This window comes from Mobula birostris, chromosome 2, assembly GCF_030028105.1.
Source record: "Mobula birostris isolate sMobBir1 chromosome 2, sMobBir1.hap1, whole genome shotgun sequence".
Taxonomy (NCBI): domain Eukaryota; kingdom Metazoa; phylum Chordata; class Chondrichthyes; order Myliobatiformes; family Myliobatidae; genus Mobula; species Mobula birostris.
The window spans coordinates 216,618,539-216,644,241 of NC_092371.1; the positions used below are offsets into that span (position 1 = coordinate 216,618,539).

Consider the following 25,703-nt stretch of genomic DNA (forward strand, 5'->3'; position numbering starts at 1 on the left):
CAGACAGTTTCTCACATGCAATTTTGATACATTCTGGGAGCATAACATCATTTTCTAGAAAGTTGGATAAGCAACAGTGTTCACTTTTTGTAAATAAAATATTATAAAATTACAGTACGTAACAAAGGAGATAGAGCCTTTGGACAGCTGCCAAATAATCCCTCCCTTTCGCAATGGGTGTGAGCTACCGAGTAGTGTTATTCCTCTGTCATTGGCTTTCAGTCTACTTTTAAACTCAAGTGGTATATCTCAGAAAGTTTGTTAGGACAAAGATAAAGTCTGTGATGCCTGCGACCTACTCTACCAACATGCGTTCGAAGTTTCCTATCCTGGCAATATTGCTGGAAGTTGTGATCATTATTCTATATGCAGTTTTTGTTAAATATGATCAAGAAGCTGATTCTAGATTTTCTAATAGCTCCAGCGGACTAGACCAATTCCACAATCTATATCCAAGTGAGTATGTCTAAAGTGAACAGAAGATGGTTATGCTTGTTCAGTTATTTATTGTCATGCAAAGCAATTATTTAGCATTTTTTGCTTTTCAATTACATAATGTCTATACTATATCTTTAAAACCTGACAAGACTCTATTCTTTTCTGCAGTGCTTTTTTAAATATAGCTTTTGCACTTGTTTATATTTTGTTTTCCTTTTTAAAATATAAAGTTGCTTTAAAGAAATAAAGATCACTTTCTCTGCAGAAACACTTAGATCCAAAGTCAGTTAATTAGATATTAAATACTTAGCTCATCTGGATAAATTTAGTGACTTGTATGTTTCAAATGTTCGCATTTACATTATATTTATTTATGGGGTACACTTATGAAAAAGAATGGAATATCACGTATTAATGTTGAATTGAAAGTTCTACCAAGATATTCATCATATGGAAGTATAAGGTTTTATAATACCGCCATTGTTTAATGCATTTGTTTACTTAGACTTCCTTACAATTTTGACTAAATTTAATGCATCATTACTTGTAACTACATAAGTTGATAGTTGAGTAATTATGTTCCACTCAAAAAACCTAGTGTAGCTTCATATTACAGAGAATCCGCCACCATAATCTGAGTCCTAATTCAATTAATTTGTAAGTCATTTACAATTTGTTTTTATTTTAGGTATGACTGGACTTCAATTTGGAGATGAGCATTAGTATTGCTATATACCAAAACTTTAAAATTAGAACAGTGAATACTTAAAATAGTCAAACAACTGTCAACATTTAAAAAGATAGGCACATTATTTCCTTGTTACTTCCTTTTTCCCGTTTGATGGTTTCTTCGTGTATTTCAACCAACTTTTAGTTTTATTGCCAAGTGTTCTGTTTCAGAATGCTGAACTCAAACATTTCCTCCAAGTAGATGTTTCAGTTCTAATTGAGCAGTTCCAATTCAGTTCAACAAAGAGGGTTAATGCTGTTTGTAGAAACCATGGACATTTTATTCTATTGAATTCAATGGAAGAAAAATTGAGTCTATTCTACAACAAGCAGGCAAGTGAAAAGTTAAAAATGATCCTGCTTTCAGTATCTGTGATACACTTGACTTTTGTGTGGAAAGTACCAAATATTCTGGAATGTGTTAGTGTCAATAAGACATTAACATTCTATACAAACAAGTAAACACTGAAAGTGAAGTAAAAATGATTTATCAATTGTATCTAAAACTTTCAAATTGACACTCAAATCCTCTCTGATTTTTGCAGCTAAAGTTTGCAATAGATCTTTTATATAATACCTCTCATTCTGGAAGACTGTGCCAAAACATCAGATATCAGTTCAATTGCATAGCATAATTTAAATTACCAAAAGATATATATTATTCCATGCTCTACTGTTTTTTTTGTATCTTTAAATGTTAAAGTTGAACAAAGGAAGTTTTAGCACAATACATTGGCTATTTTCTTAAGCAGCATAGTGAATATGCTTGGAGCTAACAGGATATGTAGCAAAGCCCTGTTGATCTGACATCCAATTACTCAGGAATCCTGATCCAGCATGTTCATTAGTGTAGAATACTAGCCAGGGGTGTGAAGTGCAAGCACGGGTGCAGAGCACAGCAAGATTAGGGTCATGCAGCCAGTGGCACGGTCCAGTGGGCTAGTGTACATTCTGCTCTCTCTAAACCCACTGGATTCCCTGAAAATATTATAACACTACTATGTGAAACAAATTTGTCTTACAATATTAATAATATCCAGCAGTCTGGGAAATCTGCTAATCTAGCTCTACCAGTGTCACAGTGGTGGTGGATTCTGACTGTTAATCTGTAGATTCACTCATCAAAGTATTTAGATTTTGTTTTCACTACTTTTTCATACTAGCCAGACATATTTTACAAAGAATAATCATTCTAATGACTGGGAAATTAGCAGAAACTCAACATAAGGACTTTGACGTAGAAGTGATTAAAGGGCAGGATATTATGCCAGTACTCAAAATTAACCCACCAGGGTTCCTTTACTACATTGTAAACTAGTGTACATGCAATTCTTTGCAAACTTGTAAATGCTGTTGGTATTAAATTAAAGAGAACTGAACTTTCTTAAACAGATTTTCAGATTGGTAGATGTTTGCCTGCATTTGGCATTTTTCCAATTTATTGATTGGCTCATAGGGTAGCAGGAACGAGGATTTCCAGATCAAAATATAGTGGCAGGTTCTACCATGAAACAAGAGCTGTAAGGTAAGTCATCACAACTGCCCCCCAACTGGATAAGGAGGACTTTATTTGCAGGTTGAGCACATTTACCTGAAGGTAACTAAATTCCAGACAGGGGTTAACTGTAGTGAACAGTCAAGTTAGGCAGATGAGCTTTAAATGCCACAGAGTACATTGTGTAAAACAATGGGTTGAAATTCAAACCCAAGATGATACCCACCAATCAAATTCCTTCTGTACAAATTGAGCATCTAAATTAGCACATTGTGAAATTATAACCCATGTTTAATTACCAGATAAGGTTCAGTCTTGGAGAAATATGCAATGGAATCCTTAAATATCAAAATCTTTGTTAATATATTGTCAGCGATAATAGAGATAGGAGGATTGCGGAGGACAGGAGGCTCCAGAGCGGATAACTAAACTGCCCAGTGCATTACCGGCACCAGTCTACCTTCCATTAAGGACATATATACAGAAAGGTGCCAGATAAAGGCCTGAAATATCACGAATGATCCCATTCTGCCTGCCTTCTTCCATTGCCATCAGGAAAAAGGCTATATAGTGTCCACACCAGGGTCACAGGACTCAAAAACAGATGCTTCCCCCAAGCTGTTAGGCTGATCAACACCTCCTCCCATTGACCCATCCCACCATCCCCACCAGCACTACAGACAAATCAGCCACTAGGCACCCTTCATCCCTCATGCACTGCTATTGTACATTTACACTCCACACCTCATACCTACATTGACACAGTCACTACCCTACTGCATTTTCATATGCCCTGTTGCTCCCTAGAAGAGCTCCTCATGCCAAGAGGCACTTTGTCACTTTATCATTTCCTGACAGTGTCACTCTATTTCAGATACTCCGGCACCTGGTGTCACTTTATGTACATATAACCAGTCTATGCCTGTTTTATGTATATACGGCCACACTCAGTTACTTGTACATTGTGCTTACAGGATTGCCTTTATATTTATTGTGTTTTGTTTATTTGTTCTTTATGCTTATTGTGTTTCTATGCTGCATCAGATCCAAAGTAACAACCATTTCATTCTCCTTTACACTCGTGTACTGAAGAACAATAAACAATCGTGAATCTATATTGGTAGAGATAAGGTAGTGTGGTGGTTAGCATAATGCAACCAATTTCTCCCGGGATCAATAAAGTATGACTATGACTACTATAATGCCTTATAGCACCAGCGATCATAAGGTTGAGGGTTCAATTCCGGCTGCTGCCTGTAAGAAGTTTGAAAATCTCCCTGTGGCCACGTGAGTGTCCTTTGGGGGCTCCAGTTTCCTCCCACATTCTAAAATAGACATATAGGTTAGTATGTTTATTTAATATTTATCAGAATCAGGTTTACTACCACCGGCATGTGACGTAAAATTTGTTAACTCAGCAGCAGCAGTTCAATGCAATACATAATATAGAAAAGAAAAATAAATAAATAATGATAAATAAGTAAGTAAATCAATTACAGTATACATATATTGAATAGATTAAAAAAGTGCAAAAAACACTTTTTTAAAAGCTATTAAAAAACGTGAGGTAATTTATTGGGATACAGCCTGCAATAGGCCCTTCTGCCTCTTCAAGCTGCGCTGGCCCTTCAATCCCCCAGTTTAATCCTAGCCTAATCACCGGACAATTTGCAATGCCCAAATAACCTGCCAGTGGTAGGTCTTTGGACTGTGGGAGGAAAACTGGAGCACCCGGAGGAAATGCACGTGACCGTGGGGACAATGTACAAACTCCGAACAGACAAGGGCGGGAATTGAACCCGGATCTCCTGTACTATAAAATGTTCTGCTAACCATGCCACCCCATGTGGCATGCTATAATACGCTGGAAACATGGCAAAACTTGCAGCCTGCTCCCAACATAATTTTTGACTGTGTTGGTCATTGATGCAAATGGCACAATTCGCTGTATGTTTTGATGTTTCAATACACATGTAACAAATGAAGATTATCTTAAATCTTTAGATATAACTACAGTAAAAAATAATTGTCATGATATCTGGTAGAGGTAATGGTGAATGACATTTGTAAATTCTGTCGCACTTAAAGAAAACTATTATGTTAAAGTGGTATTATTTTAGAAAACAATTCTATTTGCCAAATTTATGTCAAGGCATAACAGATAAATCATACTTTCATAGAAGATGCTGCAAAGATTGTGCCACATTGCCCCCTTGTGGGCTTCTTTGTATAAAGCAGACTCTTTTCATTTTATCCTGGATATGGCCATTTCTAGCATTGTCAGAATTTGCTGCCCATTCCTACTGAAGCAGTTCTTCGGGAGAGATGATGGGTCAGTTTCTTGTAGAGAGCATGTCATGAAGATGTTATGCTCTCACATCTTCCACTTTGATTCAGTTGTTTAGGATTTTAGCCCAGTACCAAAATGGTTGTGTGCATGTGGGTGTGTGTGGGGGCGTGTATGTGTAAATCAAATTAAGGGGATGGTTTATTCTTATTAACTGATTTTTAGAAAGGTTTGAAAATTTTTAAAAAATTATAAATGGAAACTGGAAATAATTCAGAAACTCTAGAAACTCTGCCAGTATCTGTGGAAAGAGAAACCGAGTTAACTTGTCAGAGCAGGGACACTTTCACCAGAATGTTTCCAGTATTTTCAGTTTCTGAGAATGCTTTCCTCAGTTTCAGACAAACTTCACTTCTCCAAACTGAAGCATCTGCAGATCTGAAGGATTAATTCTCAGAAAAGAGCTTGGTGCCACCTGGTGGCACCTCTGTGACAGTAGGCTGAAAGTTAAGAGTTTGATAGTAAGAAGGCAGTTTCCTGGAGCTGAGTCAGTACACTGAAATTTATGTACATGGCTCCTATCCATCATAAAGGCAAGGGAAGTCAGGAAAATTGTGCCCCCCCCTCACACACACACACCTTATTCAATAATGCTTAGGATAATCAAGTAATAGTAAACATGTGTTCCTTATTCAGGTTTCCAAGATGTGCACGTCATGATCTTTGTGGGATTTGGCTTTCTTATGACTTTTTTGAAGAAATATGGATTCAGCAGTGTGGGATTCAACTTGCTCATTGCTGCCTTTGGTCTTCAATGGGGCACACTGATGCAAGGCTGGTTGCACCATATACATGACAGACAAATCAAGGTCAACATTCTCAGGTACGTTTACTCTCTTTATTCATTAGTTGCTAACTGAATGTTTGTAATAAAGTCTAAATAGGTTTTGGTGCTATCAGAGTCTATCAGAGTACTACAAGAGTGATTGGATAGCCCCACCACATTGCTTTAAATGCATTTAAATCAATGGATGAAATATCCTGATCATCTGGGCATCTAAATATGAGAAATCAGTTGCGAAGACAGATCATAAAATCCCCCATATTATATTAGTTTAGTTTTAGTCTCTAATATGGCTCTTTGATGATAATTCTAAAAGCTAAGGGTATTGATATGTAACAGTGAAGTCTCCTACCTCCGTGCCACTAACCACAAACCTTTGATACATTCAGTATTAAAAACTCTGCCTCTGCCTTGAACATAATCACAAGTTGAACCTTCTCTGACCTCTTGGGAGAAAATTCCAATGCTTAGGATGAAGAAATATCTTCTCATCTTTGTCCCTAACAGCCAGTCCTTCTGAGACTATGACTTTGGTTCTAGACTCCCCCCCCCCACCACCAAAAAATACATCTAATTCCACATCTAACCTGCCAAGCTCCTCTTTAAGAGTTTCATAAATTTCATTCTGATCATTTTCTATTCTTCATAAGACCATAAGACGTAGGAATAGAATTAGGCCATTTGGCACATCGAGTCTGTTCCACCACTTAATCATGGCTGATCCTTTTCTTCCCCTCCTCAGCCCCACTCCCTGGCCTTCTTCCCATAAACTTTGATGCTATATCCAATCAAGAACCTATCAAGCTCTGCCTTAAATACATCCAATGACCTGGCATCCACAGCTGCCTGTAGTAATAAATTCCACAAATCCACTACCCTCTGGCTGAAGATATTTCTCTGCATCTCTGTTTTAAATGAATGCCTCTCTATTCTGAAGCTGTACCCTCTCATCATAGACTCCCCCCCCACCCCCCATGGGAAACATCCTTTCCACATCTACAGGCACATGTCCATCCTGTTTTTCACTCCTCATTACTCAAACACATGATCCCCAGATTTATTCTGGTGAACATTTGCTATCATTCTTCTTTTGCAAGATTATCATTCCTTAGGTCATGAGACCAGACCTGTCAACAATATTCTAAATGCATTCTCTGTAGTACTCTACATCATCGAAATAAACGGGAATGGACAATGGAATGCCTGAAATATTGGTAGCCCTGAAAAAAAAATCCCTGAATAATGTACCAACCTTTCTCATGGTTTTGCCAAGTGTCTTGGGCCCATTTATTTCCAGTGTTGGAATGATTGACAAATCCATTAACCACATTTAACAGAACAATCGGTGATATAGTAATCATCAGCCATTGTCTCACTGCATCACAAATCAGAAGAACGTTTGCTACACCACTCCCTAAGACTAACAATTTCCTATTCTCAAAGTGTCTGTGGAATTGTAGAAAAGTCAACAAGAATCATTCTCCAATTAACAGATGAGTGCCTGATGATCTTGTTCAATAGGAATACTGGTGGGCAATCGGTCATTTGGGTTGGGAGTTTGGAGGGGGTCAGAATCAGGTTTAATATCAGCAGCGTATGTCATGAAATTTGTTAACTTTATGACAGCAGTACAATGCAATACATGATAAATATAGGAAAAAACTGAATACGCTCCTGGAAGATGTCTTGGATACTATGAAGGCCAGTACCCATGATGGAGCTGACTAATTTTACAACTTTCTGCAACTTACTTCACTCTTGTGCAATTTCCCCCTTCCCCATACCAGACACTGATGCAGCCAGTTAGAATGCTCTCCATAGTACATTTGTAGAAGTTTTCGAGGGTATTAGGTGATAAACCATATCTCCTCAAACTCCTAATGAAATATAGCCGCCTCATCTAAATATTGGGTCCAGGTTAGATCCTCAGGAACTTGAGATTGCCCACTCTCTCCACCTCTGATTCCTCTATGAGGACTGGTTTGTATTCCCTCGTCTTAACCTTCCTGAAGTCCACAATCAGCTCTTTGGTCTTGCTAACGTTGTTATGACACAACTCAACTAGCTGGTATATTTCACTCCAGTACGCCCTCTTGTCACCATCTGAGATTCTGCCAACAATGGTTGTGTCATCAGCAAATGTATAGATGGGGTGGATCTGTTGCATTACATACTGATTGAAGTTGATTCCTAACATTTCCAGTGTTAGGAAGATTTAAGCAGTACACACTACAAAAGTCCACATGGATATATTGAAACCAACTCAGCCAGTGTCCCAGAAAATATCAGGAGCCACGCTGCTGAATCTTGACTCCAGTGAAAACCATTTGTAATCAATACCATGTACTATTTGTTCAAGTTAACTCAGAACAACAAAACTTATAACAAACATTGTTCTTCAGCTTAATCAACGCAGACTTCAGCACAGCAACGGTCCTGATTTCATTTGGAGCAATCTTGGGGAAGACAAATCCGGTCCAGCTTCTGATCATGACTTTGTTGGAGATAACAATATTTGCTGTCAATGAGCACCTGGTTACTGGCATCCTGAAGGTAGGTACACTTCAAGATTTGAGAGACTATGTACACAATGCAACAGTGTAGAAGGTAACGTAGGGTGAAAGAAAGGAACATCTGGTGTATAGGGAGAAGGTGATCAAGTGATGTAGGTCTAGATTTAAGTTTGGATTCTGGAAAAAGGGAAGGTTTCAGGAGATATATCCAGATCATTTTTAAGGTGAATGTACAAGTTGAGAAAGCTAAAAAGCACATGGGATCTTTGACTTTATGATGGGGTAGAAATGCAAACACATTCTGTATCATTGCTCAAGCTATACGGTCGTGGCCGCTTAAAGTAGCACTGGGTGTAGAATTAATTGGATTGCTGAGCCACAGTGAATCAAATGGCTTTCTTCTGTGGTGTATCATTCTCTGATTCTATGAAAAGTATTAATTAATGATACTGCACTGTATTAATGTTTTGTGTGCAAATCAAATTCAAATATTCTTAAAAGCCCCTGATAGGATTGTGGAGTTTTTCACATAGTAAAGGTAATTTGGAGATCTGTACACATTAAGTAATCCAGATAAATATGCAGATATTACTTGTATCTTTCACAGGCCAAAGACGTTGGTGCATCAATGACGATTCATGCGTTTGGCGCATACTTTGGCCTGATGGTTTCTCGAGTTCTGCACAGACCAGCTTTACAAGATCCCCATGAAAATGAAGGATCTCTATATCATTCAGATTTATTTGCAATGATTGGTACGTAAAAGTATATCAATCAGGTTGGCGTAGAATTCAGATTATGGGTTCCGGAGTGTTTAAGGTGCCTTAAAATGTATGATCTGCATCTTACATTGCTCGGTTTCCATGCAGATTTCCCAGAAGTAATAAATTCTGAATTTCACTCAGCTCTTGTCCTTTGTGCCCAATATTTTACCCCACCCCAAACAACTACACATGTATGGTATATGGTCTTATGTCACATTTGGCCAGTGGTGTGGTGGCATTCACACCAGACTTCGAGGCGCGTGGTCCTGGGTTTGAACCTGGCCAGCTCTTTGCGCACTTTCCATCTGTACAGGGTTGATCTTTGAAATAGCAACTCAGCCACATAAAAAACAGACAAACGCTAAAGAAATGGCAAGAGCTGCCATCCAATGATGCTGAGAGGAACTCAGCAACAATAAACATGTTGTTATTAGTCAACAAAGCACTTCCAGTGTCTCCTTTTAAGTGTGATCCGGAAATCATGCTAGCTGTAGCTCACAAGCCTGGCACTTACACGTTTGTATTGGATACTTGCCCTTGGTCTAACTTACACCAAAATACATCAGCAGTTCAACATGGTAGTGCCAACATTTCCCCACCAAGCTCGGGCCTGATAAGAGGGGGAAATCCTTCAGCCCAGGGCCAGGCATTTCTTACAAACTCATCTGTAGTCATCTCAAAGCTGCTTTAAGCCAGCAGCAACATCTTTTACTATGTTGATGAATGCTGGGTAATTTGTAAGCTATGCATATGCAAGCACAACAACCCCATTGAAATCAATTGTAAGAATCTCAAGGATTTTCAGTTTTAATTGCAGTCACAGCCTTGACAGCTAGCGAGACATGGACAGTACTTCCCCCAAGGAGATTTGAAAACCAAGTCTCTACCGATCAATAATGAATTTAAGACCATAAGACATAGGAGTAGAATTAGGCCATTTGGCCTATCGCGTCTGCTCCACCATTTCATCATGGCTTACTATCATCCTTGTCAATCCCTTACTCCTGCCTTCTCCCTGTAACCTTTGACACCTTTACTAATCAAGAATCTATCAAACTCCGCTTTATACCCAATGACTTTGCCTCCACAGCCATCTGTGGCAATGAATTCCACAGATTCAGCACCCTCTGGCTAAAGAAATTTCTCCCCATCTCTGTTCTAAAAGGGCATCCTTCTATTCTGAAGCTGTGCCCTTTGGTCCAATTCCACTCTATCTATTTTATAGGCACCCGTTAGGCTCTTGAGACCATGGATTTGCACCTTAGAAGATTTCCAGGGTGCAGGCCTGGGCAAGGTTGTATGGAAGACCGGCAGTTGCCCATGCTGCTAGCCCCTCTCCTCGCCACCGATGTTGTCCAAGGGAAGAGCACTAGGGCCGATACAGCTTGGCACCGGTGTTGTCGCAGAGCAATGTGTGGTTAAGTGCCTTGCTCAAGGACACAACACACTGCCTCAGCTCAGGCTCGAACTGGCGACCTTCAGATCACTAGACCCACGCCTTAACCACTTGGCCATGCGCCAACACTCTATTTAGGTCTGCTAATATTCAATAGGCTTCAATGAGGTTCCCGTTTCCCCCTCCCCCACATACAACATTGGTATACATTTTCATTCACAGTGCCGAGACACTCATTATGTAATGCTGTGTTTTAAATGTTGTTTTACAGTATTTTGGCATAGCTTTATCAATATAACTTATCACTCTTCAGCATGTAAATATAGACAGTAATTTTAAGATTTCTGTTTCCAATGCTAATCACTCATTTTTGAAACTTCAGCATAACTAGAGATTGTTCTGCATATTTTTTTCAGGTACGCTCTTCTTATGGATGTTTTGGCCAAGCTTTAACTCTGCCATTGTAGAATCTCCGGATGGGCAGTACAGGGCTGTCATCAACACCTACTACTCTCTGGCTGCCTGCGTGCTCACAGCCTATGCTCTCTCCATTTTGGTTGATAAGAAAGGAAAGTTGGACATGGTGAGATTTAATACTTCTGTCTTTATTCACTTCATTGTATTTATCGCCTCTAACTGTTGGGTATCACATTCTTCAATCAGGATGTCTTGTGTTGTATGTTCCCTTCCATAATTAATTTATTGACCTTACACATCTAAAGCTTGTTATAGCTTGAAGCTGTAGTGAGGATAAGCTCTCACTACCTATTAGATTATGAAGACACACAGTCCTCTTTTATTGTCATTTAGTAATGCATGCGATAAGAAATGATACAATATTTCCTCTGGTGTGATATCACAAAACACAGGAGAGACCAAGGCGGAAAAAACTAACACAATCACATAATTATAACATATAGTTACAACAGTGCAACAATACCATAACTTGATGAAGAACAGGCCATGGCACAGTCAAAAGTTCAAAGTCTCTCAAAAGTCCCACATCTCACGCAGACGGGAGAAGGAAGAAAAACTCTCCCTGCCATGCCCGACCAGAGTCTGACTCTGAGTCGTCCGAAAACTTCGAGCCTCCGATCAGCTCTCCGACACTGAAGTTTTTGGACGAAATGCTCACAATGATGTGCTACTCAGATAGTATCAGTGCGCAATCTTCTAACTTATAGAGTAGATCCACATGAACATAAAGGTTACCAGTGATAATGAATATTTAGTAAACTCATTCCATACTTGTAGTTCGAATGTGTTTATAAAGCTTTATTAAAGTAGGGAAGGTGAGAGCCTTCAATTGGTTTTACATTTTGTGACTAGATCTTCGCTGACCTCTCAGTGAACTTTATTAAGAGATCAGAGTGAGGTCATCAGAAGATGGCTTGTCCAAGGATATGTGCTCTTGCAGTAAGTGGATTAATTGTGTAGTGGTAGGGCTGATATGGGGTTTATGTTGTCAGGGCGCATTGTGGGTGAGGGGTGGTATAGGGATATAAAAGGACTTGGGCAGCTGGAATTTGGCAAAGATGAGTACAGAGGACAGATAAGTACTTGCCTAAAACAAGGTTTTAGAGAGGCGGGCATAAAATCAAGACAGCTTGAGGTAAAGATGATAGAAACATAGAAAACCTACAGCACTATACAGGCCCTTTGGCCCACAAACTTTTGCCGAACATATCCCTACCTTAGAAATTACTAGGGTTACCCATAGCCCTCTATTTTTCTAAGCTCCATGTACCTATCCAAAAGACTCTTAAAAGACCCTATCGTATCCGCCTCCGCCACCGTTGCTGGCAGCCCATTCCACGCACTCACCACTCTCTGCATAAAAGACATCTCCTCTGTACCTACTCCCAAGCACCTTAAACCTGTGCCCTCTTGTGGCAGCCATTTCAGCCCTGGGAAAAAGCTTCTGACTATCCACACGATCAATGCCTCTCATCATTTTAATCACCTCTAATCCTCTGTTGCTCCACGGAGAAAAGGCCGAGATCACTCAGCCTATTCTCATAAGGCATGCTCCCCAATCCAGGCAACGTCCTTGTAAATCTCCTCTGCACCGTTTCTATGGTTACGATGAGGCAGGAGAGACTGAGAGTGACCAGAATGGGTAGGAAGGTCTATGTGTGTGATTATGGTTGGTGGGGGTTGGTGAGTGAATCAGGCGGGTATGTGGAAGAAAGCAAATCCTGAATCCTTCTGTCTTGATTTCAATCAGAATGTGAAATTACAGTGTTATTTTTCGAATGAAGCTTTGCATTTGCGTTTTCTTGTGCAGGTCCATATACAGAATGCTACCCTGGCAGGAGGCGTAGCTGCTGGAACCTCTGCTGACATGATGATCTTTCCTTATGGAGGTCTGCTGATTGGATTTATTGCTGGAATAGTCTCGACAGTCGGATTTAAATTTCTAACGGTAGGTTGTGTCTATTGTATTATTGAACTTCTATGTTTGGGAAAATGTTTGTTACCAGTTGTTCAAGTGGGAGATTTCTCCTTGTATAAATTTGAGGCAGGAAAAGAGTGAAACCTCATATTCATAAATACATTATAATTCCATTCCCAACACAACATCTGACTAAAACTACAATTTTTTCATATATTAACATCCAGTGATGTTACATTTGCATTGCTTTAGAAAAATAAATTGTAATTATAACAGCTACTCATAAGATACTTCTAACTTAATTTCAAACCCACAAAATTATAAATTAAAGATATTAATAGCTATCAATTTTATGATTTGTTCTTGTATACTCTAACCAATATTGATACAGAATCTGCCAGCTCAATCTAACTACTGCCAACGTGCATCAAGATTGCAGGCATATGTGGTGTGGGAGCTGAATGTTATAAGACCATAAGACAAAGGAGATGAATTGGGCCATTTAAGTCTGGTCCATCATTCTATAATGGCTCCTCTTAACCCTTTTCTCCTGCCTTCTCCCCATAACCCTTGAATCCGTTATTAATCAGGAATCTATCAACCTCCATTTTAAATATACCCAATAACTTGGCCTCCACAGCCATTTATGGCAATGAATCCCATTGATTTACCATCCTCTGGTGAAAGAAATTCCTCCTCATCTCTGCTTTGAAGGTATATCCTTCTATTCTGAGGCTATATCCTCTGTTCCAAGACTCCCCTACTATAGAAAAGATCCCTTTCAAGTCTACTCTATTTAGTCATTTTGATATTCATTAGATTTCAATGAGATCCCCCCTCATTCTTCTAAACTCCAGTGAGTACAGTCCCAGATCCGTTAACATTCCTCGTACATTAACCCTTTGATTGCTGGGATCATTCTCGTGGACCACCTTTGGACCCTTTCCAATGCCAGCACACCTTTTCTTACATAAGGGGCACAAAACTGCTCACAATACTCAAGTGTGGTTTGAACAATGCCTTATAAAGCCTCAGCATTTTATTCTTGCTTTAATATTCTAGTCCTCCTAAAATGAATGTTAATATTACAGTTGCCTTCCTCACCACCTACTTAACCTGCAAATTAACTTTTAGGGAATCAGGCACAAGGATTCTCAAGTCCCTTTGTACTTCTGATTTCTGAATATGCTCCCCATTTAGAAAGTAGTCTACCCCTTTTATTGCTTCTACCAAAGTGCATGACCATACACTTCCCTACACTGCATTGCATCTGCCACTTCTTTGCCCATTTGCCTAATTCTCATTCCTCTGAGTGGAATAGGTTACTCCTAAAGGTTTTTCAAATCAAAATATTTTTCTTATTCTAATCATTACCATGAAAATCTTTTCAGCCTTTCCACTTTTATCTCATATCCTTTGACCCACTTCAGTTCTTTTCCTTATCAAAGGGTATGGGGAGAAGGCCGGGGAGTGGGGATGACTGGAAGAATTGGATCAGCCCGTGACTGAATGGCAGAGTAGGCTCAATGGGCTGAATGGACTACTTCTGCTGCTATATCTTATGGTCTCAGGGTCTTGTCTGATTTTATTCTTACTCATTGTACTTGTTTTCCTGTAATTTATTCTTTCTTTCTTGACTACTAAGGTTTACTGATCAAGGACACCTTATCATGTGTGAGGCTGAGTTGTCTTTTTACAGTTATTGTGGGATTCTTGGATTGCATTTTCTGACTTTAAAAAGCAATTATACATTACCTGAAAGTTGAAGATTACAAATCACTCACTATAAAATGTCCTAACCAGGTAGTTTCTGTCTTATTGCCTAAATATTAAATTATTTTGGACATTTAGAGTTCTCGGTTGATTTGGGATGTATTTGCTAATATATGTAATGGTTCTTAATAGACCGACTATAGTCTAACCCATACAGATAGAGGTTTATTGAATCAGATCTATACTTGCCTGATTTTGCTTTACACAGACTTTCAAAATTCTTTAAAAAAAAACAATATTCTTTTACCATAAGGACTTGTGGTGGAAACATTATTTATTATCTGTAAATATGTTTTTCCCTACATGTCTGGCAAACCAATAATAAGAGACGTTGAATAACTGAAGAAATTCTTAATATTGTCTCTGATTAATAGTAGATAGATAGTTAGATAGATACTGTATTGATCCCAAAGGAAATTACAATGCCACCATAGCATTACAAGTGCACAGATATACAAATATGCAAATATTAAAAGAGAAGTAAGAAAGAATAGAATATAAGTTACCTCAAACAGTCTAAGAGGAGAGGTCATCACTTCACCAGCTATATATTGATTTATTATAGAGCCTAATGGCCAAGGGTAGGAAATGACCTCATATTGCGCGCTCTTTGGAGCAGTCTAATAGTCTTAGACTATTACTAAAAGTGTTCCTCTGTTCAGCCAAGGTGGCATGCAGAGGATAAGAAACATTTTCTAGAATTGCCAGGATTTTCCGTAGCATCCTTTGTTCTACAACAGTCTGCAGTGTGTCCAGTTTGATTCCTATATAATTACATTAAAGCTACTGTATTGATATAGTAAGTCTATTAAGCCAGCCTTTCTAATCCCATGCTTTCTTCTGAAAATGTAAATCTGTTCAGTAAAAGGGGGAGAGTTCAATGGTTTGGATAGGATTTCTCATATTGAGAGCAGGAACAGAGGCTCTTAATAATAGATTTATGAAATACTGTAACGATAACGGAGATAAATAATTGGACAGATTGTACACATCTGGCTTGCATCCCATTATCACTTCTGTTGTCTGGAGACATTCAGAAAGAGTTGTAAAAAAATAGAAATCAGCAAAAATATTGAATTTATTTATAAATGTACTAAACTGCAGCATTAATTCATTAAAACGTAAATATTCATTGAAAAACATAAAAAAAAAGAACCTATAACTTGCCTTTAAATTAAGTTCAATGTTTCAAGTGAATGGGGCTGCTCTAGATGCCTTAGTTATACCTGGCATAAATCTGGTGAGACAGATACAATTTGTATTCAGCTCTTTCCTTCAGCACCTTACAGTACAATCTGAACTCAGTGATGAATCCAAGAGAAGAGCAAGAGGTCAGTACTTTCACCCACAGTGCACAGACACGGAAATCCTGAACTCAGAATACGCTTACAATGGTCAGCAGTTCTCCAAGGAACCATTTGTTGACATCCAGCGTGTCCCAGACAAATTTCTTTGTTAATTCCTACTTGCAATCTGGGCATTACCGGCAAAGACAGCGTTTATTGCCCATAAGAATATAGTGGTGAGCTGCCTTCTTGAATGACAACAGACCCCCCACCCTCGGTGAAAGTACTCACGCAGCACTGTTAGGGAGTTCGAGGAGTTAGATCGAGTGCCAATGAATATTTCAGAGGATGTGCAACTTTAAGGTGAACTTGGAGGTTGTATTCCTGTGCACCAGTTGCCCTTGCCCTTCTTGGTAGTAAAGGTTTCCAGTTTGGGAGATACTGTTGGAGGATCCTGGAGGAAAAATTGCAGCACATTTTACTGATGGCATAAACTACAGCCTCTGTGAACTATCTTCAGCCACACCTAATAGGATCCTTGATGAGAAATCAAAATATAAGACAGGTTTAACAGAATAAGAAATATTACCAACCTGGGGAAAAAGTCAAAACATTCATTAAGCAAGACTTCATAAAAAATAAAGACAATCAATAGATGATGGTGGGAAAAATATGTTGGAGAATGAAGGAAGTGGACATCTGAAATGCAGACACTGTAAATCAAAAATAAAAACAGAAAAATGCTGGGGCACTCAAAGAGCCAGGCAATATCTATAGTGAGAGTAAAAGAGTTACATTTTCTGGTTACATTCATATTAAAAAGATGAAATAAGGGAAGGGAGATAATCGTAATCTTTGCTTCCTGTGAGATAATATTGCTAATAGATACACAACCATCACAGAATTCTTCCTATTTTGAATAAACAGTTTCATGGTTTTAGTTAAAAATCAAGCATTCAGCAGAATTATTACTGCGCGGATTCCATTGACTAGCCTACCAACATTTTTAATCTCTTTTTAAGTCTTCATTTGATCACGACTTTTCTCAATTTACAATTAGATATTCTAATATAAATGTGGATGCTTTGTTTTAAGTTATGAAGTCGTCAAATCTTGCTGCCATTTAGAACTACTCTCCATTACCTATTTAAATGGAATCAAGACCAGGATCTCTGCACATGCATTATCCCTCACTTGCTGAGAGAATAAAAAATATGGAATCTTTCAGTTTGATCTGTTACTGAATCTTGGCACGGAATCTAGAAGCCCATTTTTCAATGACTATTGTTAGTTTGGAAATATAAAGCAAAAAGGAAGATAAATTCTCTTCAATTATTTCAGTTGTTTAATTTATTTTATTGTTAATGTACTTTTAATTACTTTTAGTTAAAAGATACTTAATTTTAAAACTATTGAATTATTAACTTCATTTTGATTGCCTTTGAATGTTAGACAGATCTATTAAGAGATGCTCAAAGCTTTACAATTGGCAAGGTAAGGGGCATGGCTCTGCTGAATATCAAAACTTTCAGGAACACTTTAGAGCAATGCTTCCTCAGTGTACCATTTAAAATTCCCTGCTGCCAAGTCAAATGCCAGATTTGGTAAGTACATGTGCGGGGAGACCACAAAACTGCAATAAAATTAAACCCAATATGTTAATAGATTCTCAGATGAAACACATAAGAAAATAAAATTACTTAACACTGCAATAATTGCTTTCTTTTTTTATTCTAGCCGATTTTAGCATCTAAATTAAAAATACATGATACCTGTGGTGTACATAATCTTCATGGATTACCCGGACTAATTGGAGGTCTGGCTGGTATAATCGGAGCAGCAATGGCCAGTGATCAGTTATACGGGGAAGGGTGAGTTTTGCCAAAGAAAGCAAGCTCTTATTTATTATCTGCATTAACTCTAGAAATGGAATTGGAATTGGTTTATTATTGTTACATTTACTGAGGTGCATTAAAAAGCTTATCCAGCATACCGTTCATAGAGATCAAAGGATTATGTGATATGTCAAGGAAGTACAAGGTAAAACAACAACAGAATGCAGAATAAAGTGCAACAGTTACGAGAAAGTGCTGTGCAGGTAGAAAATAAGGTGCAAGATCATAATGAGGTAGATAGTGAGGTCAAGTGATCATTCTAATGTTGCAGTGAGTCATTCAATAGTGTATAGTTGTTATTGATCTGCCAGTACCTGGTCCTAGGCTTTTGTATTCTCTGCACAATGAGAGGAGAAGAGGGAATATCCACTGTGGGTGCAGTCTTTGATTATGCTGGCTGCTTTACTGATACAGCGAAAAGGACAGACAGAGTATGCGGAGAAAAGACTGGTCTCCATGAAGTGTTGAGCTGTGTCCATAACTCTACAGTTTCTTGTGGTCACAGGCAAAGCAGTTACCTTACCAAGCTGTGATGCATCATATGCTGGATAGAGTGCTTTTTATAGTTCACCGATTGACAGGAGCTCGCTAAATGTCTTCACTCTCTTGAAAAAGAAGAGCTTTCTTGGTCCTGACATCTCCAGGCTATTGGTGATGATATAAACTCCCAGGAATCTGAAGATCACAAGCCTCTCAACCTCAGTACTGCTAATGTTGACAGGAGCATGTGTACACTCCCACCCCACCTCCAGCTACTTTCCTCAGGTCAACTACCAGCTCTTTTGTTTTGCTTGTCCGAATGCAACGGTCTGTTGGGGCCAACCAAAGGTGCACTTTATTTTTTAAAATGCACTTCTTATGATCATAAAACCATACAGGACTTCAAGAGCAATGGGTACTGCAGGTCTACTGCATCAGTGACTGTCTGTTGTTCGAAGCTGCTGGCCGGTGTGTCGAGGGAGCCAAAGGACGAGTCGAGAGAAGGAGAAGTCGGTGCTCGGGTTAGAGAAGAAGAAACCAGCAGTCGGGCCCGAGAAGCCGGCATTTGGGTCAGAGAAGGAGAAGTTGGTGCTTGTGTTAGAGAAGGAGAAGCCGGCAGATGGGCCAGATAGGGCTTGGAGGAGCTGACCTGGGTGTAGACGGTGTTGCTGCGCAAAATCAGCGTGCACTGTAACCGTGAGTGACTGTCTTGGATAGTTCTCTTGTGATCACAAGACCCTGCTGTACACTAATAATGTAAGATGCGGCACACCAGTTTCCCTTGTTTGGTGGTGAGACAGGCAACAAGGCAGCAGCGTGGCCTTGGCTGTAGCGAGGACTAGCCCTCAAGCCGCGGACTTGCCTGCTGCTGCAGTCCGAGTGAGAAGATGCTGGAGGCAGTGTAGCATGGAGTCCATGCTCGGTTGGGAACTGGGCTCTCCCATTGGTGCTGCCCTCCAGTGTTTGATTGATGGAATGACAGGCTGGATAGCCTGGATTTGTACTGTAATTTGCATGTTGCTGAGGGACTCGGACTATACATGTGTTTTCCTGCATAACAATGTGTGTATATTTTTCTCTCTCGCTAGTTTGAATGTATGCTATGCACCTTGGCCCCCAAAGGAAATGCTGTCTCATTCGACTGTATCCATGTATGGTTTGAATGAAAATTAAACTTGATTTGATTTTGATTTGCTGACAAGAAGGAAAAGGTTGTTGCAGTGACACAATGTTGCTAAGCTCTTTACTTCTTTCCTGTACACTAGCTCATTATTATTTGAAATACGGCCCACTACAGTGGCAGCATCTGCAAATTTGCAGATGGAGTTAGCGCAGAATCTGGCCTCACAGTCGTGAGTGTACAATTGAGGATGCAGAGCAGGGGAAACAGTGAACAACTTACAAGTAAAAAATTGAAAATGAGATGATAAAACTATAAGAAGGGGCAAATGAAATACATTGTTGTTTTGGAGACAGAAACTGAATAATAAATGATGTGCAATGCTAATGGATAAAGTACTCCAGCATTAGCTTAAAGTTAGGAAGTAAACTCTATAATATAGATCATTGCAAAGCAGTAAAACTAGAAAAGGAAACCATATAATAATACGAACAAAATCTTTCTCAGTTATTCAGCACAGGAAAACTATCAACTAAACACTGAAACTGGTCGTTGTAACCTTTTAATAATGTAATAAGAATAATATAAGAATTCTAACATTTAACATTATCTTTTTAAGATTGGCGTCAACCTTCCCTGATTTTAAAACAAGATCTGCCATGCGACAGGCTGGATACCAAGCTGCTGGGCTGGGCACATCTGTTGCTGTGGCCCTCGTTGGAGGACTTATTACAGGTCAGAAAATAAAACTCGGCCAATATTATTTTGGCAAGCCGTAAAAATGAATTTCAGTACCATAAGCTCATAAGAGTCAGTCTATCAACTTTATTAGTTGAAGTTTAGTCATAACTAGAACTTGATTGTGATATCAGCTAAATACTTATTTGATACGCATTCCATAATATTCACATAATATTTAAAACTGGGTTTCCTACCTAAAGTTGAACAAGTTATTGAAGCTAACGTTAAAGACCAAAAAAATCTGCTGATTAAATGGCCAGCTTACAAGTTCATAAACAATGTTGAACATCAACTTGTGACTGAATTGATTACATACTGTGGTAATACATTACAAACATTACATGATTAAAAGTAAATTGATTAATTGTGGGCCAAACTTTTCCTATAAACTCCAAAGTTTCATCTGTAATTTATTTCATTTGAAAGATTTTTTTCATGCTTTTGATTCTCTTTCTTTTTCAATCTTTTTATTAATTTCATAGAATGAAAACATAACAAAGCAAAAATACAATTAGTAGGAGATACATTGTTACATTTAAAATGAGTAATTGTAAAACCAAATAGTAAAAATTGACGAAGCTCCCAATCGTGTAGAATAACAATGAATAACACAAAGCAAAAAAAAAAGAAGAATCATGAAAAAGAAAAAAAACAAACCCCATCCCAAAAAAAACTAAACTAAACAGAATTAGTCAACTAAACTAAAAGACTTGGGCAATACTATCAACTTGAAAATGGGAAAGAAGAAAACCTTAGTGTCGACGACTCCACTCCTCTCAACCAACAGTACAGAGAAATAAAACAAGTTTGGAAATGGTCAAATTACATCAAATGAAAATGCTGAATGGATGGCCTCCAAGTTTTTTCAAATCTAATGGAAGGGTCATAAACCGCACTTCTAATTTTTTCCAAATTCAAACATACCATAGTTTGTGAAAACCAATGAAATACCATAGGAGGGTTAATCTCTTTCCAATTCAGCAAAATGGATCTTCTAGCCATTAGAGTAAGAAATGCAATCATCCTGCGTGCTGAAGAGGTTAGATAATTTGAATCTATCATTGGTAATCCAAAGACAGCAGAAATTGGATGAGGTTGTAAGTCTATATTCAAAACCATTGAAATAATGTCAAAAATGTCTTTCCAATATTTTTCCAACAAAGGACATGACCAAAACATGTGAGTTAAAGAAGCTATCTCGGAATGACATCGATCACATATTGGATTAATATAAGAATAATAACGAGATAGTTTATCTTTGGACATATGAGCCCTGTGCACTACTTTAAACTGTATCAACACGTGTTTAGCACATATAGAGGATAAATTCACCAATTGAAGAATTTTTTCCCATTTTTCAATCGGTATAATAATGTTAAGTTCACTATCCCAGTCAGCTTTAATTTTATTGGAAACATCAGGACATAAATTCATAATTATATTATATATAATTGCTACAACACTTTTCTGAGAGAGATTTAAATCTAAAACTTTCTCCAAAGTGTCCATTGGATATGGGTGTGGAAAATTAGGAGAAACAGTAATTAAAAAGTTTCTAATCTGTAGATATCTAAAAAAGTGAGATCTGGGTAAGTTATATTTATTAGAAAGTTGATCAAAAGACATGAAACAATTATCCAGAAATAAATCACGAAAACGTATTATACCTTTGGTTTTCCAATCAAAGTAAGCTTGATCCATCGCAGAAGGTTGAAAAAGGAAATTAGATATAATAGGACTTGCTAAAATAAATTGATTAAACCCAAAAAATCTTCGAAATTGAAACCATATACATAAAGTATGCTTAACTATTGATGTATTCATTTGTTTATACAATTTGGAAGAAGTAAAAGGAAGCGAAGTTCCTAAAACCGAACCCAAGGAAAACCCTTGTAATGAATTACATTCAAGATTTACCCACTGTGGATTTAAAGATACATCCAAATCTCGTAACCAAAATTTTAAATATCGAATATTAATTGCCCAATAATAGAATCTGAAATTCGGGAGGGCTATGCTTTTGATTCTCATGTACACTTAAAAGCATTCTAAGTGCTTATCTGTTTCAAAAGACAGCAATTTTGGGGGCATGGATTTCCTGACATCAGCAGTTTAATGACCAGAGCATGTGATACAAATGCATCATGTGAGGCCCAGAATCATTATGTTGTTTGAGAATAATAAATTATGATTAATTTCATGGCTCCGTTTTACCAGAATATGTACAGTGGCCTGGATTCGATGGACTGGAGCACCTCACCTGTACCTGTGCTTGCTCATATCCCCTATTTCCCAGGCTTATCTGTTTGCTTCAGGCCACTCTTGTCCTTAGAGTTCCAAACCAGATGAGTGGGAAATCCAGGCAGCATGCTCTAATCATTAAAATCCGGACCACTGTGAATATTGTGGTAAATTGGAGCAATTAACATAATGTTCAACTTCAGGTTACAAGAGTAACATCTGTTAGTTTAGATTTCTCTTCAGTTTTCAACCTTGTGAATTAATCTGCGCTCTTGAAACAGCTTCATTTTAACAGACAGATTGATAATCAATCACCACATTATTGATTGGAGACGATAAGAGTGTGTTCCTATTGAAGTAGCAACTATCCATAATGAAAATATTCTTGCAGGTTTTCAAAAAGAACATAGATGAATTTAAAAACTTTTATTTCTTTCTTACTGTTCACTTAAAATTCAAAAAATCGTGATGACAGAAAGCCAGTACAACTGTCAAAATATAACTGTCCAGAACAATTTGGATGGCCATATAACAGGATAAGAATGAGGTGATTTTATGACAGGGTTTTCCCTCTTACTACATACCGAGTAAATACTCTAGTGATAAAGCCAACCATTATTTAAAGATCTATGGACCCTAATGAACCGATGTATTCTCGTTTCACAGGTTTCATTCTTCGCATTCCAATTTGGGGACAGCCACCAGATCAAAATTGTTTTGATGATCATATCTATTGGGAGGTATGAACTTATACTATTTTCCCGTAAGTTTTTAAATAGTGGAATATCCTTTTTCATTACGGCCTCAAATTGTCCAACAACTAATACGACGTGTGTAGAAAATTCCAAAGATTCATAACTTATGAATGAAAACATCTTCTCATCACAATGAATGCTCAGCATGATTCTATGACCTCTGGTGACTCACTAACCAGTGGAAGCAGCCTCGCATTGTCTATCCTCTCAAGTCTCTCTGTATTTTGTTTGTTTCAATGAGGTCATATCACAAGCAAAGGTCTCCTGTATAATCTCTCCTGAGAGGACAAGCTCCTCATCACAAGAATAAATCAAGTAAATTTGCTTTACATTGCCAAAGCAAATAAATTCTTACCTTGTTTCAAAGATCAAAGCTATATGGCTTTTCCAAAGCACTGTATAATTGCAATAAGTCTCCTGCAGCACAAGGCCAGTGTATCACTTGCTTTCTTAGATGCTTGTCTGTGTGGTAATATTTTGTGTCTAGGGCATAATAACAATTCGATTCCACTGAGAATCAATATTTACTAATTTTCCACCATTTAGAAAATATTCTATTTTATGTTCTTCCCATCAAACTGAACTAATTCACGTTTTTCCGTATTACTCTGCCATTATTAGTCCATCCTTCTGCAAATTCTTTACATCCAGCACAGAGCTTGCTCTCCAGCTAGATTTGAATCGTTTGTACCTGGACATATGACACTTTATCATTTCATCTCAGTCACTAATAGAAATAAATAGCTGAAGCCTCTATTCATCTACAAAACTTTCTGTCCATGGATCCGAAAATGACATATTTATTATTCCTTCTCTGATTCTTGTCCTTTCGTTAATTCTCTGTCCATGCTGATGTACTTCGTTACCCCTTATTTTGTGTTATAACCTCCAAAGTGGGGCTCCATCCAAAGAGAGATTACAATGTATCCAATGATTTGCTATCATTGCTCTTCATGTTGACTCCACCAAATCATATTAAAGATTTCAATGTGCCCTGCTACTTTAAACTTTGTACTCCCACCTCATATTACTTTCCCAATAATTAATCATAGGTCAACTGGAATGTAGTGCCCTGATTTCTTGGTATCCTAGTATCATGGAAGTTATGTCAACTACCACAACAGATACTCCAAAGGACAAATGTGATTCAACTTTTTTATTCTTTTTTTTCTTCTGTTTATTCTTAGGTGCCAGGAAGTGAAGATGAGCACAATGAACTGCTTTCATCAGAACATGGAAAACATATAACTAATGCTGAAGCATGATCAAACACGATTTTGCAGGAACATTGTGAGCAATACTCAATATTGAATTCAACATATTTCATCTGAATTTGTAAATGAATAACACAAAACACAAATAGCTTCAGAATTTTAAATTACAATCTTTTATGCATTTCAGAAAAAGTTTTAATATTTTTATTCAATTGGCAGCCTTTTATAAATCTCTTTGGCCTCGTCTTTCTTAAACTGCTGGGGCATCATTTGTTTTGCTTATACATTCAGAATTCTCCTTGTTGGGTTGGAGTTGCAATGATACAAGTCTGTAAATGATTGCAGCTTCAAGCACCACTATGTCTTAAGAATATAATCATCAAATACTATTGAGTTGCTGTAGGCATTGTCTAGCAGCAAGGAGGAAATAAAAATCTCTAAAGTTACATTGTAAGGGAATACTCTTAGTTTCGAGACTGAATTTATATTGCAATTGATACCATTAACATAGAGCCAATGGTTACTCACCTCATGAATGTTTGAGAAACTAGCTCAACATAAAGTGACGGCCTTACATAATAAATAGTAAGCGCAAAAAATCAATTGTATCTCAAATATTTAAGATTTTTGAGCATATGAATTTCAAATGTTCTCATATTACATATTTCTCATTAGAAATACTAGAATTAATTAGTGAGGAGAAAAGAAATTTCATCAGTGTCCAAAGATCATTCTGTAAGGATAGAAATGGATGTGGTTATATTTGTTCACAGTAAAACTGTTTGATAAAACTTACTCACTAGATTCACATATAAAGAATGACCTCTTTAACATGGTTTTGAAGACCTGATGGTATCTAAAAACTTCCCTTCATGAATCAGTAATTTCAAAATAAAACTCAAGAAAACTATATTTTAACTATGTATGTGCAAGACAGGGAATCTAAAATATCTATTTGGTGAGAAAAATCAGATCAAATATTTTCCCCATGAGGATTAAGATTCAAGTATGCAGGTTGCAAGAAAATTGTTCACCGTGTGTTAAATTCTTATCTTCCAATTTTCTTTACTTAGTTGTCAGCTGCCAGTTTTCTTTGGCTTGCGCTTTTCATGTCTTTAGTGCATTTGTATTTCCCACTATTAGAGTGTTGAAGTCAAATATGCAGTTTCCTCAAGAGTGGTAATAGCTGAAAGAGCAGGGATGCATAGGGTCATGAAGAGGACAAGGATTTGTGATGTAGTTTAGAATGACGGTAAGTGATAAAGTGTGAAATTGTTAGGTGGTTATGGGATTGTCCAGGTCACAGTTAGGTATATTCTCGGGTGAAAGTAAAAGTG

The 25,703-nt window shown here is 37.8% G+C and overlaps 1 protein-coding gene across 1 annotated transcript; it reads left to right on the top strand.

Moving 5' to 3' along the window:
• The first annotated feature begins 212 nt into the window (after nucleotides 1–212).
• Nucleotides 213–25,264, top strand: LOC140194065 (ammonium transporter Rh type A-like). The gene is made up of 10 exons (XM_072251452.1): nucleotides 213–456; nucleotides 5,646–5,832; nucleotides 8,196–8,346; nucleotides 8,914–9,061; nucleotides 10,883–11,049; nucleotides 12,754–12,891; nucleotides 17,658–17,791; nucleotides 20,035–20,150; nucleotides 23,064–23,137; nucleotides 24,340–25,264. The coding sequence occupies exons 1-10, from the start codon at nucleotides 285–287 to the stop codon at nucleotides 24,415–24,417; spliced, it is 1,365 nt and encodes a 454-aa protein (XP_072107553.1). The 5' UTR covers nucleotides 213–284; the 3' UTR covers nucleotides 24,418–25,264.
• Nucleotides 25,265–25,703: the final 439 nt, after the last annotated feature.

Coding starts and splice junctions, on each gene's coding strand:
- LOC140194065 (XM_072251452.1), top strand. CDS start 285: ATGCCTGCGACCTACTCTACCAACATGCGTTCGAAGTTTCCTATCCTG. Junction 20,151..23,063: donor CGTTGGAGGACTTATTACAG/GTCAGAAAATAA, acceptor CTCGTTTCACAG/GTTTCATTCTTCGCATTCCA. Junction 23,138..24,339: donor ATGATCATATCTATTGGGAG/GTATGAACTTAT, acceptor GTTTATTCTTAG/GTGCCAGGAAGTGAAGATGA.